Source organism: Nerophis lumbriciformis, linkage group LG14 (genome assembly GCF_033978685.3).
Source record: "Nerophis lumbriciformis linkage group LG14, RoL_Nlum_v2.1, whole genome shotgun sequence".
Taxonomy (NCBI): domain Eukaryota; kingdom Metazoa; phylum Chordata; class Actinopteri; order Syngnathiformes; family Syngnathidae; genus Nerophis; species Nerophis lumbriciformis.
Window position 1 is genome coordinate 44917825 of NC_084561.2, and position 13208 is coordinate 44931032.

The 13208-nt window shown below is 44.7% G+C and overlaps 1 protein-coding gene across 3 annotated transcripts in view; it reads left to right on the plus strand.

The window, feature by feature from the left end:
• Positions 1 to 1983: 1983 nt before the first annotated feature.
• Positions 1984 to 13208, plus strand: part of LOC133616731 (hydroxylysine kinase-like) — a 40759-nt gene continuing 29534 nt past the window's right edge. Inside the window, exons 1-2 of one of the 3 annotated variants that reach the window (XM_061976310.2) lie at positions 1984 to 2365; positions 11327 to 11630. In XM_061976310.2, coding sequence (XP_061832294.1) covers positions 11327 to 11630 — 304 coding nt within the window. In that variant the 5' untranslated portion in view covers positions 1984 to 2365. Of the gene's footprint in view, positions 2366 to 4393; positions 4461 to 8173; positions 8255 to 11326; positions 11631 to 13208 lie in introns of those variants that run through there. The other 2 variants (XM_061976311.2, XM_061976312.2) reach the window with 2 other exon arrangements.

Sequence of the window (13208 nt, forward strand, 5' to 3'; positions counted from 1 at the left end):
AGCAGAGACATTCGCGTGCCACGCTGTCACGGCCCAGACGCACACCAGTGCGCAATCATCTGGGAGCCGCGCTGAGCGCACCTCCAAGCGCGTGGAGGTGCGATGTCCCTCGCACCCGCGGCGGCTCCACACGGGCTCGCGCCCGAGGCTTCAGCGCGCACCGCGGCGGCCATCCTACTCGTCGCGGCCTAGCCCTCGCGGCTCTCGCTGCCGGCGACGGCCGGGTATGGGCCCGACGCTCCAGCGCCATCCATTTTCAGGGCTAGTTGATTCGGCAGGTGGGTTGTTACACACTCCTTAGCGGGTTCCGACTTCCATGGCCACCGTCCTGCTGTCTATATCAACCAACACCTTTTCTGGGGTCTGATGAGCGTCGGCATCGGGCGCCTTAACCCGGCGTTCGGTTCATCCCGCAGCGCCAGTTCTGCTTACCAAAAGTGGCCCACTCGGCCCACAGGGCCAGTCAAAAAGATATTGAGAAACCCTTTACTTTAGACAGCGTTATTAACATATCTGAGAGTGAAGTTGACTCGGGAGAAAAAGAGATGTCTGATTGGGACAAGGAAGCACTGCAATCTGTGGCATTGCTGGAAGAATTGGCATACCCTCATGGTAACTCCTCTCCATCCTTACCTGACCCAGAGCTCGGCCAAGAAACTATGTCAAATGTACCTGAGTAATCTTTAACACCAGTACGTCCAGGATTCAGAGATTCTATGGAACACCACCAGACGCTTCTAAGAGACTTTTATGTGGAGACGTTTCTTCAGCTTTTAACAAGATCCTGATTAGCAGGTTGACTGAGCACTTTAACCTGAATAATTACTTATTAGTGATCTGTTGGAATAATTGTTTGTAAGTTATCACAAAAGATATTACATTATGTTCCTGATAAGAAGATGAAGGCTGTCTTTCGAGGCCTACCAAGAGGAAGAAGGCTTGTGAAACTCCATTGTGATTTCAACACGGACAGATGGCAGGATCTGCTCAACTTCCAGAGGAACTCTTTTGAAGTGTTTTACGAACGCTCTTTGAAGTATTTTAGAGGAACTCTCTTTAAAGTATTTAACAAACTCTCTTTGAAGTATTTCACAAACTCTCTTCCAACTAATTGGTAACCGAGGTCAACGCTATTTACGACCCGCTGCCCTCTTGAAGCAGCTGTGGTCAGGAGACGGGAGGGGTCATCCATTGTCCTCCAACACCTGCCCCAGCTGGATCAAGGAAGAGCCCAAGCCCGAGACATCCTCTTCTTGGTCTTCAATGTGACTGAAAACAATGACTGTTTTACATACTTCCCATTCCTGCTGAGACATGTGTTGGTGCGTGAACATTGAATATTTAAATAAAAGAGGAGACGTAAACCTTCTTCGTCAGAGCGTGGTGCAGGACTGTACAGAGAGTGCAGTGGCCATGTCTCTCCTCAATATTGAGTCCAAATTGAATTCTGTCTCTGTTTGATTCCTTGCCTTTTTACACATACATGTACATATATATTCACTGTACAAACATACATATACACATACTGTACATATACATTCACTGTACAAACATACATATACACGTACTGTACATATACATTCACTGTACAAACATACATATACACATACTGTATACAAGTACATATATATACATACACTCATGCATATAATAACGTTTCATCAAACATATATTAACGTTGTTGCCCTAGGGGAAACTGGGTAACACATGGCACACTGACAAAGCTTAACCTATTGTTACTATAACAATCTACAAGGTTAATACAGTTCGCTCCATTTATCTGCTTTCTTTTGTATTTCAAGTTAGCATTACATATATGTATTGTTGCATATATTTGTAAGACAAAGTTTTACATTTTTGGGTAAGGGTCCCCCCTTAAATTGGTCGTCTAAATCGTCAATTCATTTCGTCAGTGTTTTAGTCAACATGCATTTATTTTGATTTGTTATCTTCCTAATTTGGTCAGGGGTAAATAGGTCGTTGACGATAACTAAGGCGGAAATTTTTGGTCAACAAAATTTAATACTGGTGAAAAAATCCTCCCAACTGGTGGAAACATCCTGGGTATAAAAGCAGCTTCCAAGAAATGATCAGTCATTCACAAACAAGGACGGGGCGAGGGTCACCACTTTGTCAACAAATGTGTGTCGAACAGTTTAAGAACAACATTTCTCAACCAGCTATTGCAAGGAATTTAGGGATTTCACCATCTACGCTCCGTAATATCATCAGAGGGTTCAGAGAATCTGGAGAAATCACTGCACGTAAGCCATGATATTACGGACCTTGTCACGTGGGGGTCGCAGCTAGCTGCGCGTGTTGTTCTTCCAACGCAAAAGAGACGGCTCCGGACGACAGCGTGGAGGTAGGCTTGGATTTATTGACATAAATCACTCACTACCACAAAACACAACCAAAAAAGGCAAGTGTGCCTAAAACACAAGAAGCTGCTAATTAACAGAAACTAGGACATGGACATGGAAACTTACTTGGTCAAAACAAGACATGAACCGGTGTGACATAACGACAATGCAGGCAGAACGAGTGATGAACAAAGGTAAGCTTAAATAACAGTGACATGATTGGTGACAGGTGTGTGTGAGTCCAAACGTGGAACAGGTGAAACTAATGGGTAACCATGGAAACAAAACAAACTCAAACAAGAAAGTGAAACCAGGAACTAAGGAAGTCCAAAACTAACAGCATAACTAAACAAAACATGATCCGGACCACGGATCATGACAGAACCCCCTTCTCAAGGACAGATATCAGATGTCCATATAACAAAAAAAACAAAAAACAAGCAGGGTCAAAAGTCACGGGAGGGCGGAGGGAGGACTAGGCGGTGGGTCACCAGGCCAAGTGTCCCCGAATCCACCGAGGCAAAGTCAAGTGGCGGCGGCGAGTGGAACGCCGCTGCAGCAGGCGAGGCGGGCGCCCAGGGAATGGCCACATTCGTGACCGACTGGAAAGTGGGCGCACTTGGCGAGGCGGACGACCAGGGAGCGGCCACATCCGTGGTCAACGGGGAGGTGGACGTGTCGGCGGTGTAATGGCAGGCTTGGACGCAGCAGCAGACGTGGCAGGCTTGGACGCAGCAGCAGACGTGGCAGGCGTGGACGCAGCAGCAGACGTGGCAGGCGTGGACGCAGCAGCAGACGTGGCAGGCGTGGACGCAGCAGCAGACGTGGCAGGTGTGGACGCAGCAGCAGACGTGGCAGGCGTGGACGCAGCAGCAGACGGGTCAGGCGTGGACGCAGCAGCAGACGGGTCAGGCGTGGACGCAGCAGCAGACGGGTCTTGGCTTGGGTCTTGGCGTAGTGCAGGTACCGGCGGCGAAGCTTGTCGTGGTGCAGGTACCGGCGGCGAAGCTTGTCGTGGTGCAGGGACAGGTGCTAGCCGTGGAGCAGGGACAGGTGCTAGCCGAGGAGCAGGGACAGGTGCTAGCCGTGGAGCAGGGACAGGTGCTAGCCGAGGAGCAGGGACAGGTGCTAGCCGTGGAGCAGGGACAGGTGCTAGCCGAGGAGCAGGGACAGGTGCTAGCCGAGGAGCAGGGACAGGTGCTAGCCGAGGAGCAGGGACAGGTGCTAGCCGAGGAACAGGGACAGGTGCTATCCGAGGAACAGGGACAGGTGCTAGCCGAGGAACAGGAACTGGAGATGGTGGCATCTGCAAGCCCACCGGAGATGATGGTGGCGTCTGCTAGCCCACCGGAGATGATGGTGGCGTCTGCAGGCCCACCCGAGCTGAGGTTAGCCATGAGCATGGCGGAGGCGGTCTAGCTGGGGATTGCGGCTTGACATGCCGACGGACTGGTGGTGGAGGACGGGCTGGAGGTTGCTGCCTGGTTGGGTGCGTCTGAGTCACCCCACCAGCACAGCTCCCGGCCCCAGCCCCCCCCTCAAGGGGCGGATACCAGACGCGCTCCCCGCAGTTTGGAACCGTCTTTCGGGGCGGGCGGAGGGAGGTCAGGAGGGGGGCAGAATCCTCCCCACTAAATTGTCCAAAATGTCTATTCCCTACCCCCACTTTAGACTGGGTCTGAAAAAATCTAAATTTAGAGAACATTTTCTCAAAAGGATTTGTTTTTTAAACAAAGTCCATAGTGGGCGGCTGACACAGGGCGTAAATAGAATCAAAAAAAAAATCTTGGTTTCTGACGTCATCACCAGTGGGCGGGATGACGTCATCAGCACGGGTCTCCTGCGGCGGCAAGGAAGAATGGGCTGGTTGGGGAATCTTGTTGTCCGGATGAGGATTTTGGGGGAACAACGCATCATGCTGGCGAGAAAAAGCCTTTCTGGCTGGCTTCCATCTTTGCCAGCGCGTCTCCATCACCTCCTCGGGGCCGGTCTGCGGAAGAACGTCAGCTGCCTGCATTCTGTCACGTAGGGGGTCACAGCTAGCTGCGGGGTTGTTCTTCCAACGCAAAAGAGACGGCTCCGGACGACAGCGTGGAGGTGGGCTTGGATTTATTGACATAAATCACTCACTACCACAAAACACAAAAATACAACCAAAAAAGGCAAGTGTGCCTAAAACACAAGAAGCTGCTAATTAACAGAAACTAGGACATGGACATGGAAACTTACTTGGTCAAAACGAGACATGAACCGGTGTGACATAACGACAATGCAGGCAGAACGAGTGATGAACAAAGGTAAGCTTAAATAACAGTGACATGATTGGTGACAGGTGTGTGTGAGTCCAAATGTGGAACAGGTGAAACTAATGGGTAACCATGGAAACAAAACAAACTCAAACAAAGAAGTGAAACCAGGAACTAAGGAAGTCCAAAACTAACAGCATAACTAAACAAAACATGATCCGGACCACGGATCATGACAGACCTTGGATCCCTCGGGCGGTACTGCATCAAAAAGCGACATCAGTGTGTAAAAGATATCACCACATAGGCTCAGGAACACGTCAGAAAACCACTGTCAGTAACGACAGTTGGTCGCTACATCTGTAAGTGCAAGTTAAAACTCTACTATGTGTCACGACCTGAACAGGACTCTGGACACAGATGCAGGAGTTGACAACAAATATTTATTCCAAACAAGAGAAAGGGTCAAAAAGGGGAGAAACTTAGCAGGCTATCAAAAGCCGAGCTTATCTAACCTCTAAACTAATAACAATCTCAATGAACTCATAACGCTCCAGCTGCGGAGGGAAAAAGGTTGCAAAGAGAACAATATGCAAAATATAACAAAAGACGCTCCAAGAGAGGCAATGCTAAACAACTAATCTTACCTGACAAAAAGGGTACGAACAACGTGGCAATGGCTGTGGACATGGAACGCTGGAGGTTCGCACAAAAGATATGAAAACACTGGCACAGGACAGAAGGAAGGTGAAGGTGGGTGACATGAAGGTGGGTGACACAGGTGGACACAATCAGGCAATCAGGAGAGACATCAGACCAGTGAAACAGGAGGAAGGGCAAGTGACCTGAAACGAGAGGGAGAGTTAACCTTTCAAAATAAAATAGGAAATGACAAGACAACATGAAAACAGACGAAACCCAGACAAGACTTCACCCAGGTGTGACAGAACCCCCCGTTCTTGGGCCGACTCCTGACGGCCCAGGGACCTCAGGGTGGAGTCTATAGAAGTCCCGGATGAGGGAGGGGTCATCAATGTTCCGTTGGGGAATCCACTGTCTCTCTTCAGGACCATACCCCTCCCAATCCACCAAGAACTGTCTACCTCGACCTCTGTTGCGTACCATTAAGAGTTTCTTGACCCGGTACAGAAGTCCTCTGTCTGCCGCTTCCAGTGGCAAGGGGGGGCGGGGGGGGTTTGGTGGCTGGGACCATGGGGTTTTCTTTGGCAGGCTTGACTTGGCTGACATGGAAAGTAGGGTGGCCGCGGAGCGACCTGGGTAGGCGTAGGCGTACTTCTGCTGGACCGATGACCTTGGCGATGGGGAAGGGACCGACGAATCTGGGCGCCAACTTTTTGGATGGCACCTTGAGGTGCAGGTCTTTGGCAGCTAGCCATACTCGCTGTCCTGGCTGGTAATCAGGTGCTGGGCGGCACTTTCGGTCGGCTGCTTTCTTGACCTGATCACCTTGACGAGCGAGCACTTGTCGGGCCGCAAGCCAGATGCGACGGCATCGGGGCACCAGGGCGTGGGCGGAGGGAACGGAAACTTCTGGCTCTGAGTCCGGGAACACTGGTGGTTGGTAGCCGTAGACACACTTGAAAGGAGAAAAGCCAGTGGCAGAGGTGGGCAAGAAGTTATGGGCGTATTCCACCCAGACCTGGTGGGAACTCCATGTTGTTGGGTTCTGGGACACGAGGCATTGGAGGCCGGTTTCCAATTGTTGGTTGAGGCGCTCGGTCTGGCCGTTTGCCTCCGGGTGGTATCCTGATGTCAGGCTGGCTGTAGCTCCAATGAGTTTGCAGAACTCCCTCCAGAACCGTGAGATGAATTGGGGCCCCCGGTCCGATACAATGTCTGTGGGAAATCCATGAATTCTAAAAACATGCTGCATCAGTATCTGAGCAGTCTCTTTGGCTGTGGGCAACTTTGGCAAGGCAATAAAATGTGTCATCTTAGAGAATCGGTCAACCGGTGTTACCTCTTGAGACCGGGAGGCCCGTGACGAAGTCCATAGAGATGTTCGACCACGGTCTGGAGGGAATGGGCAGAGGCTGTAGCAGTCCAACACGTGGCCCGGAGGATGTTTTATTGCGAGCGCAGACCGGACACACCTCGATGTACTCCCGGACCCCCGCCTCCATGGATGGCCACCAGAACCACTGTGAGATCATAAACATAGTTCTCCGGACCCCCGGATGGCAAGTAAGCAGCGAGGTGTGAGCCCAATGGATCACCTGTGGGCGCAGATTGACCGGGACAAACAAGCGATTCTCTGGGCACCCACTAGGTGGAGGGTTCTCACCGTTGGCGTGTCTTACTTCTTGTTCTATCTGCCAAGTGACCGCTCCAACCACACAGTTCAGTGGAAGGATGGGCTCTGGTACCTTGGTAACAGGCTCGGGTCGTAGAGGCGAGACAAGGCGTCTGACTTGACATTGCGGGACCCCAGCCTGTAAGACAACGTGAAGTTAAAACGGTTGAAAAACAATGCCCACCTGGCCTGGCGTGAATTCAGCCTCTTGGCCTGTTTGATATATTCAAGATTTTTGTGGTCTGTCCAAACTATGAAAGGATGCGGTGCCCCCTCTAACCAATGTCGCCACTCTTCCAGTGCTGCCTTAACCACCAGCAGTTTCCTGTTGCCAACATCATAGTTACGTTCTGCAGGGCTGAGCCGGCGAGACAGAAATGCGCAGGGGTGGGTGACACAGGTGGACACAATCAGGCAATCAGGAGAGACATCAGACCAGTGAAACAGGAGGAAGGGCAAGTGACCTGAAACAAGAGGGAGAGTTAACCTTTCAAAATAAAATAGGAAATGACAAGACAACATGAAAACAGACGAAACCCAGACATGGTATGGGGGTGTATTAGTGCCCAAGACATGGGTAACTTACACATCTGTGAAGGCACCATTAATGCTGAAAGGTACATACACCTTTTGGAGCAACATACTGTATGTTGCTATCCAAGCAAGGACTTTTTCATGGACGCCCCTGCTTATTTCAGCAAGACAATGCCAAGCCACGTGTTACAACAGCGTGGCTTCATAGTAAAAGAGTGCGGGTACTAGACTGGCCTGCCTGTAGTCCAGACCTGTCTCCCATTGAAAATGTTGAAGGCTAAAATATGAGAAGGGAGACTGTTGAACAACTTAAGCTGTACATCAAGCAAGAATGGGAAAGAATTCCACTTCAAAAATGTGTCTCCTCAGTTCCCAAACCTTTCCTGAGTGTTGTTAAAAGGAAAGGCCATGTAACACAGTTGTAAAAATGCCTTTTTTGCAATGTGTTGCTGCCATTAAATTCTAAGTTCATGATTATTTGCAAAAAAACATTCCGTTTCTCAGTGTGAACATGACATATCTTGTCTTTGCAGTCTATTCAATTGAATATAAGTTGAAAAGGATCTGCAAATCTTTGTATTGTCTTTTTATTTACCATTTACATAACGTAACAACATCACTTGTTTTGTACCAACATATTGGTATGGAGTCTGCACACAAGAATAGTTGGAATATTTAAAGACATGATGAATGCAAACAACCACCACAGATGTACCCACCTCCTACCTACAAGATAAAAGGCAGCTCCTTCTTGTTTAGCAAGTTTATTTTGTTGAACGCATTCATACTGAGGTGTGGTGAGTTGGAAGGAATTTATATTTACTTAATCTGTGTATGTATATATACTGTATATATATACTGTATATGTATGTATATATATATATATATATATATATATATATATATATATATATATATATATATATATATATATATATATATATATATATACATATATATATATATATATATACATATATATATATATATATATGTATTAAATATATATATATATATATATATATATATATATATATATATATATATATATATATATATATATATACATATATATATATATATATATGTATATATATATATATATATATATATATATATATATATATATATATATATATATATATTAAATATATATATATATAAGGTAAGTATAAGGTAGGTATTCTTTTCGTGGTGGTGGGTGGGTGGTTGCTGTCATGGTGCACGTATTGGAGTGTTGTGTTGGGTTTCGTGAATGGTTGGTAGCTGTTATTTCTCAGGTTGAAAGTGACGTCAAGGAAGTTGACGGTTTGCTTGTTGGCTTCAATCGTGATCCGTAGGCCGTTCTCTTTGAAAATTTGGCATATGCGCTTCTTGGTATTCTCGCTGCTATATATATATATATATATATATATATATATATATATATATATATATATATATATATATATATGTATATATATATATAATAATGTTTGCTATTATAGCGCTTCATTGTTGGCATGGTTAACTCTTCCGTCAGAAACTGTATTTAATACTATTGAGTATTACTCACTTTTGGAATGATTTGAGAAGTAAAAACATAAAAAATTTAAAGGGCAACTGCACTGTTTTATATTACAAACCCCGTTTCCATATGAGTTGGGAAATTGTGTTAGGTGTAATTATAAACGGAATACAATGATTTGCAAATCCTTTTCAACCCATATTTAATTGAATGCACTACAAAGACAACATATTTGATGTTCAAACTCATAAATGGTAATAATAAATAATAAACTCATAAACTTTATTTTTTTTTTTTTGCAAATAATAATTAACTTAGAATTTCATGGCTGCAACACGTGCCAAAGTAGTTGGGAAAGGGCATGTTCACCACTGTGTTACATGGCCTTTCCTTTTAACAACACTCAGTAAAGGTTTGGGAACTGAGGAGACACATTTTTGAAGCTTCTCAGGTGGAATTCTTTCCCATTCTTGCTTGATGTACAGCTTAAGTTGTTCAACAGTCCGGGGGTCTCCCTTGTGCTATTTTAGGCTTCATAATGCGCCACACATTTTTCAATGGGAGACAGGTCTGGACTACAGGCAGGCCAGTCTAGTACCCGCACTCTTTTACTATGAAGCCACGTTGATGTAACACGTGGCTTGGCATTGTCTTGCTGAAATAAGCAGGGGCGTCCATGGTAACGTTGTTTGGATGCCGACATATGTTGCTCCAAAACCTGTATGTACCTTTCAGCATTAATGGTGCCTTCACAGATGTGTAAGTTACCCATGTCTTGGGCACTAATACACCCCCATACCATCACACATGCTGCCTTTTACACTTTGCGCCTAGAACAATCCGGATGGTTCTTTTCCTCTTTGGTCCGGAGGACACGACGTCCACAGTTTCCAAAAAACAATTTGAAATGTGGACTCGTCAGACCACAGAACACTTTTCCACTTTGTATCAGTCCATCTTAGATGAGCTCAGGCCCAGCGAAGCCGACGGCGTTTCTGGGTGTTGTTGATAAACGGTTTGCAAAGGAGAGTTTTAACTTGCACTTACAGATATAGCGACCAACTGACAAGTAGGTTTCTGAAGTGTTCCTGAGCCCATGTGGTGATATCCTTTACACACTGATGTCGCTTGTTGACGCAGTACAGCCTGAGGGATGGAAGGTCACGGGCTTAGCTGCTTACGTGCAGTGATTTCTCCAGATTCTCTGAACCCTTTGATGATATTACGGAGCGTAGATGGTGAAATCCCTAAATTCCTTGCAATAGCTGCTTGAGAAATGTTTTTCTTAAACTGTTCAACAATTTGCTCAGGCATTTGTTGACAAAGTGGTGAGCCTCGCCCCATCCTTGTTTGTGAATGACTGAGCATTTCATGGAATCTACTTTTATACCCAATCATGGCACCCACCTGTTCCCAATTAGCCTGCTCACCTGTGGGATGTTCCAAATAAGTGTTTGATGAGCATTCCTCAACTTTATCAGTATTTATTGCCACCTTTCCCAACTTCTTTGTCACGTGTTGCTGGCATCAAATTCCAAAGTTAATGATTATTTGCAAAAAAACATTTTTTTATCAGTTTGAACATCAAATATGTTGTCTTTGTAGCATATTCAACTGAATATGGGTTGAAAATGATTTGCAAATCATTGTATGTGGAGGGAATACTTCGAAGACCTCCTCAATCCCACCAACACGTCTTCCTATGAGGAAGCAGTGCCTGAGGAATCTATGGTGGGCTCTCCTATTTCTGGGGCTGAGGTTGCTGAGGTAGTTAAAAAGCTCCTCGGTGGCAAGGCCCCGGGGGTGGATGAGATCCGCCCGGAGTTCCTTAAGGCTCTGGATGCTGTGGGGCTGTCTTGGTTGACAAGACTCTGCAGCATCGCGTGGACATCGGGGGCAGTACCTCTGGATTGGCAGACCGGGGTGGTGGTTCCTCTCTTTAAAAAGGGGAACCGGAGGGTGTGTTCTAACTATCGTGGGATCACACTCCTCAGCCTTCCCGGTAAGGTCTATTCAGGTGTACTGGAGAGGAGGCTACGCCGGATAGTCGAACCTCGGATTCAGGAGGAACAGTGTGGTTTTCGTCCTGGTCGTGGAACTGTGGACCAGCTCTATACTCTCGGCAGGGTCCTTGAGGGTGCATGGGAGTTTGCCCAACCAGTCTACATGTGCTTTGTGGACTTGGAGAAGGCATTCGACCGTGTCCCTCGGGAAGTCCTGTGGGGAGTGCTCAGAGAGTATGGGGTTTCGGACTGTCTGATTGTGGAATTCAGACCTGTTTTTAAACCAGCCAAACCAACCAGTCAAAACTGGTATGAGTCCAGGTATGATTACCACATACGTGTTTTTTTTTCCCATCAAGATGTCAGCCATGCATGCCATACCCAAACTCAGCCGGGCTCAGGCCGCAGAACTCGTGAAGAGATGCTACGACCTGACTCCCTCTGAAGTCCACAGTCTGCCCAGCTGGGACGACCAGAACCTCCGCGTTGTGACGGTGGACGGGGGACAGTTTGTGCTGAAGATTATGAATTCAAAGACCAATAAGAACCCCGCCATGACTGAAGTGCAGACGTATGCCATGAACCTTCTGCAGGAGAAGGGATTTCCTACACAGAAAGTACTGAAAACCACCACAGGACAAGTCATGTTCCTGGAAGACATCGGTAGGACACCAGTCACTCACGACTTCTATGCCTTTGAATTGATGAGTATGTAAATGTGTGTACGTCAAAACGAGAATTCAGGTCCGTTTTTTACGTACTTAGAGATGTAACAAAAGCCAGGCATTGTGGACATGAGGAAACCTCACTCCCTGATACCTTAAGAACTTGTGCTGGACTCTGAGTTGACAGCTTAGGCCAGAGGTGCTCACACTTTTTCTGCAGGCGAGCTACTTTTCAATTGATCAAGTCGTGGGGATCTACCTCATTCATATATATCATTTATATTTACTTATTTATGAAATATATGTTTTTGTTAACAAGTTAAGGGTGTTTAATGATAATGCAAGCATGTTTAACACATGTTTAACACATGGTTAATATTGTTAATAAATTAAAGGTGTTTAATGATAATAAAAGTATGTTTAATACATATAGTTAATATTGTTAACAAGTTAAAGATGTTTAAAGATAATGCAAGCATGTTTAACACATATAGTTAATATTGTTAACAAGTTAAAGGTGTTTAAAGATAATGCAAGCATGTTTAATACATATAGTTAATATTGTTAATAAGTTAAAGGTGTTTAAAGATAATGCAAGCATGTTTAACACATATAGTTAATATTGTTAATAAGTTAAAGGTGTTTAAAGATAATGCAAGCATGTTTAATACATATAGTTAATATTGTTAACAAGTTAAAGGTGTTTAAAGATAATGCAAGCATGTTTAACACATATAGTTAATATTGTTAACAAGTTAAATGTGTTTAATGATAATACAAGCATGTTATCACATATAGTTAATATTGTTAATAAGTTAAAGGTGTTTAAAGATAATGCAAGCATGTTTAACACATATAGTTAATATTGTTAACAAGTTAAAGGTGTTTAAAGATAATACAAGCATGTTTAACACATATAGTTAATATTGTTAATAAATTAAAGGTGTTTAATGATAATACAAGAATGTTTAATACATATAGTTAATATTGTTAATAAATTAAAGGTGTTTAATGATAATAAAAGTATGTTTAATACATATAGTTAATATTGTTAACAAGTTAAAGATGTTTAAAGATAATGCAAGCATGTTTAACACATATAGTTAATATTGTTAACAAGTTAAAGGTGTTTAATGATAATACAAGCATGTTTAACACATATAGTTAATATTGTTAATAAGTTAAAGGTGTTTAAAGATAATGCAAGCATGTTTAACGCATATAGTTAATATTGTTAACAAGTTAAAGGTGTTTAAAGATAATACAAGCATGTTTAACACATATAGATTCCTTTCTTTCATGAAGACAAGAATATAAGTTGGTGTATTACCTGATTCTGATGACTTGCATTGATAGGAATCAGACAGTGGTGCTGATAATGTCCGCATTTTCGAATGGAGGAGAAAAAAAGTCCTCCTTTCTGTCCAATACCACATGAAAGTGGTTGGTTTTTGGCATCTTATTTGTCCAGCTTCCGTACTCCTTTTTATACACGTTACAAGAAATACATTGTCGGCAAACTCCGTAGCTTGCTAGCTTGTTTGCGATGGCTTTCTGAGTCTCTTATTTTGTTAGC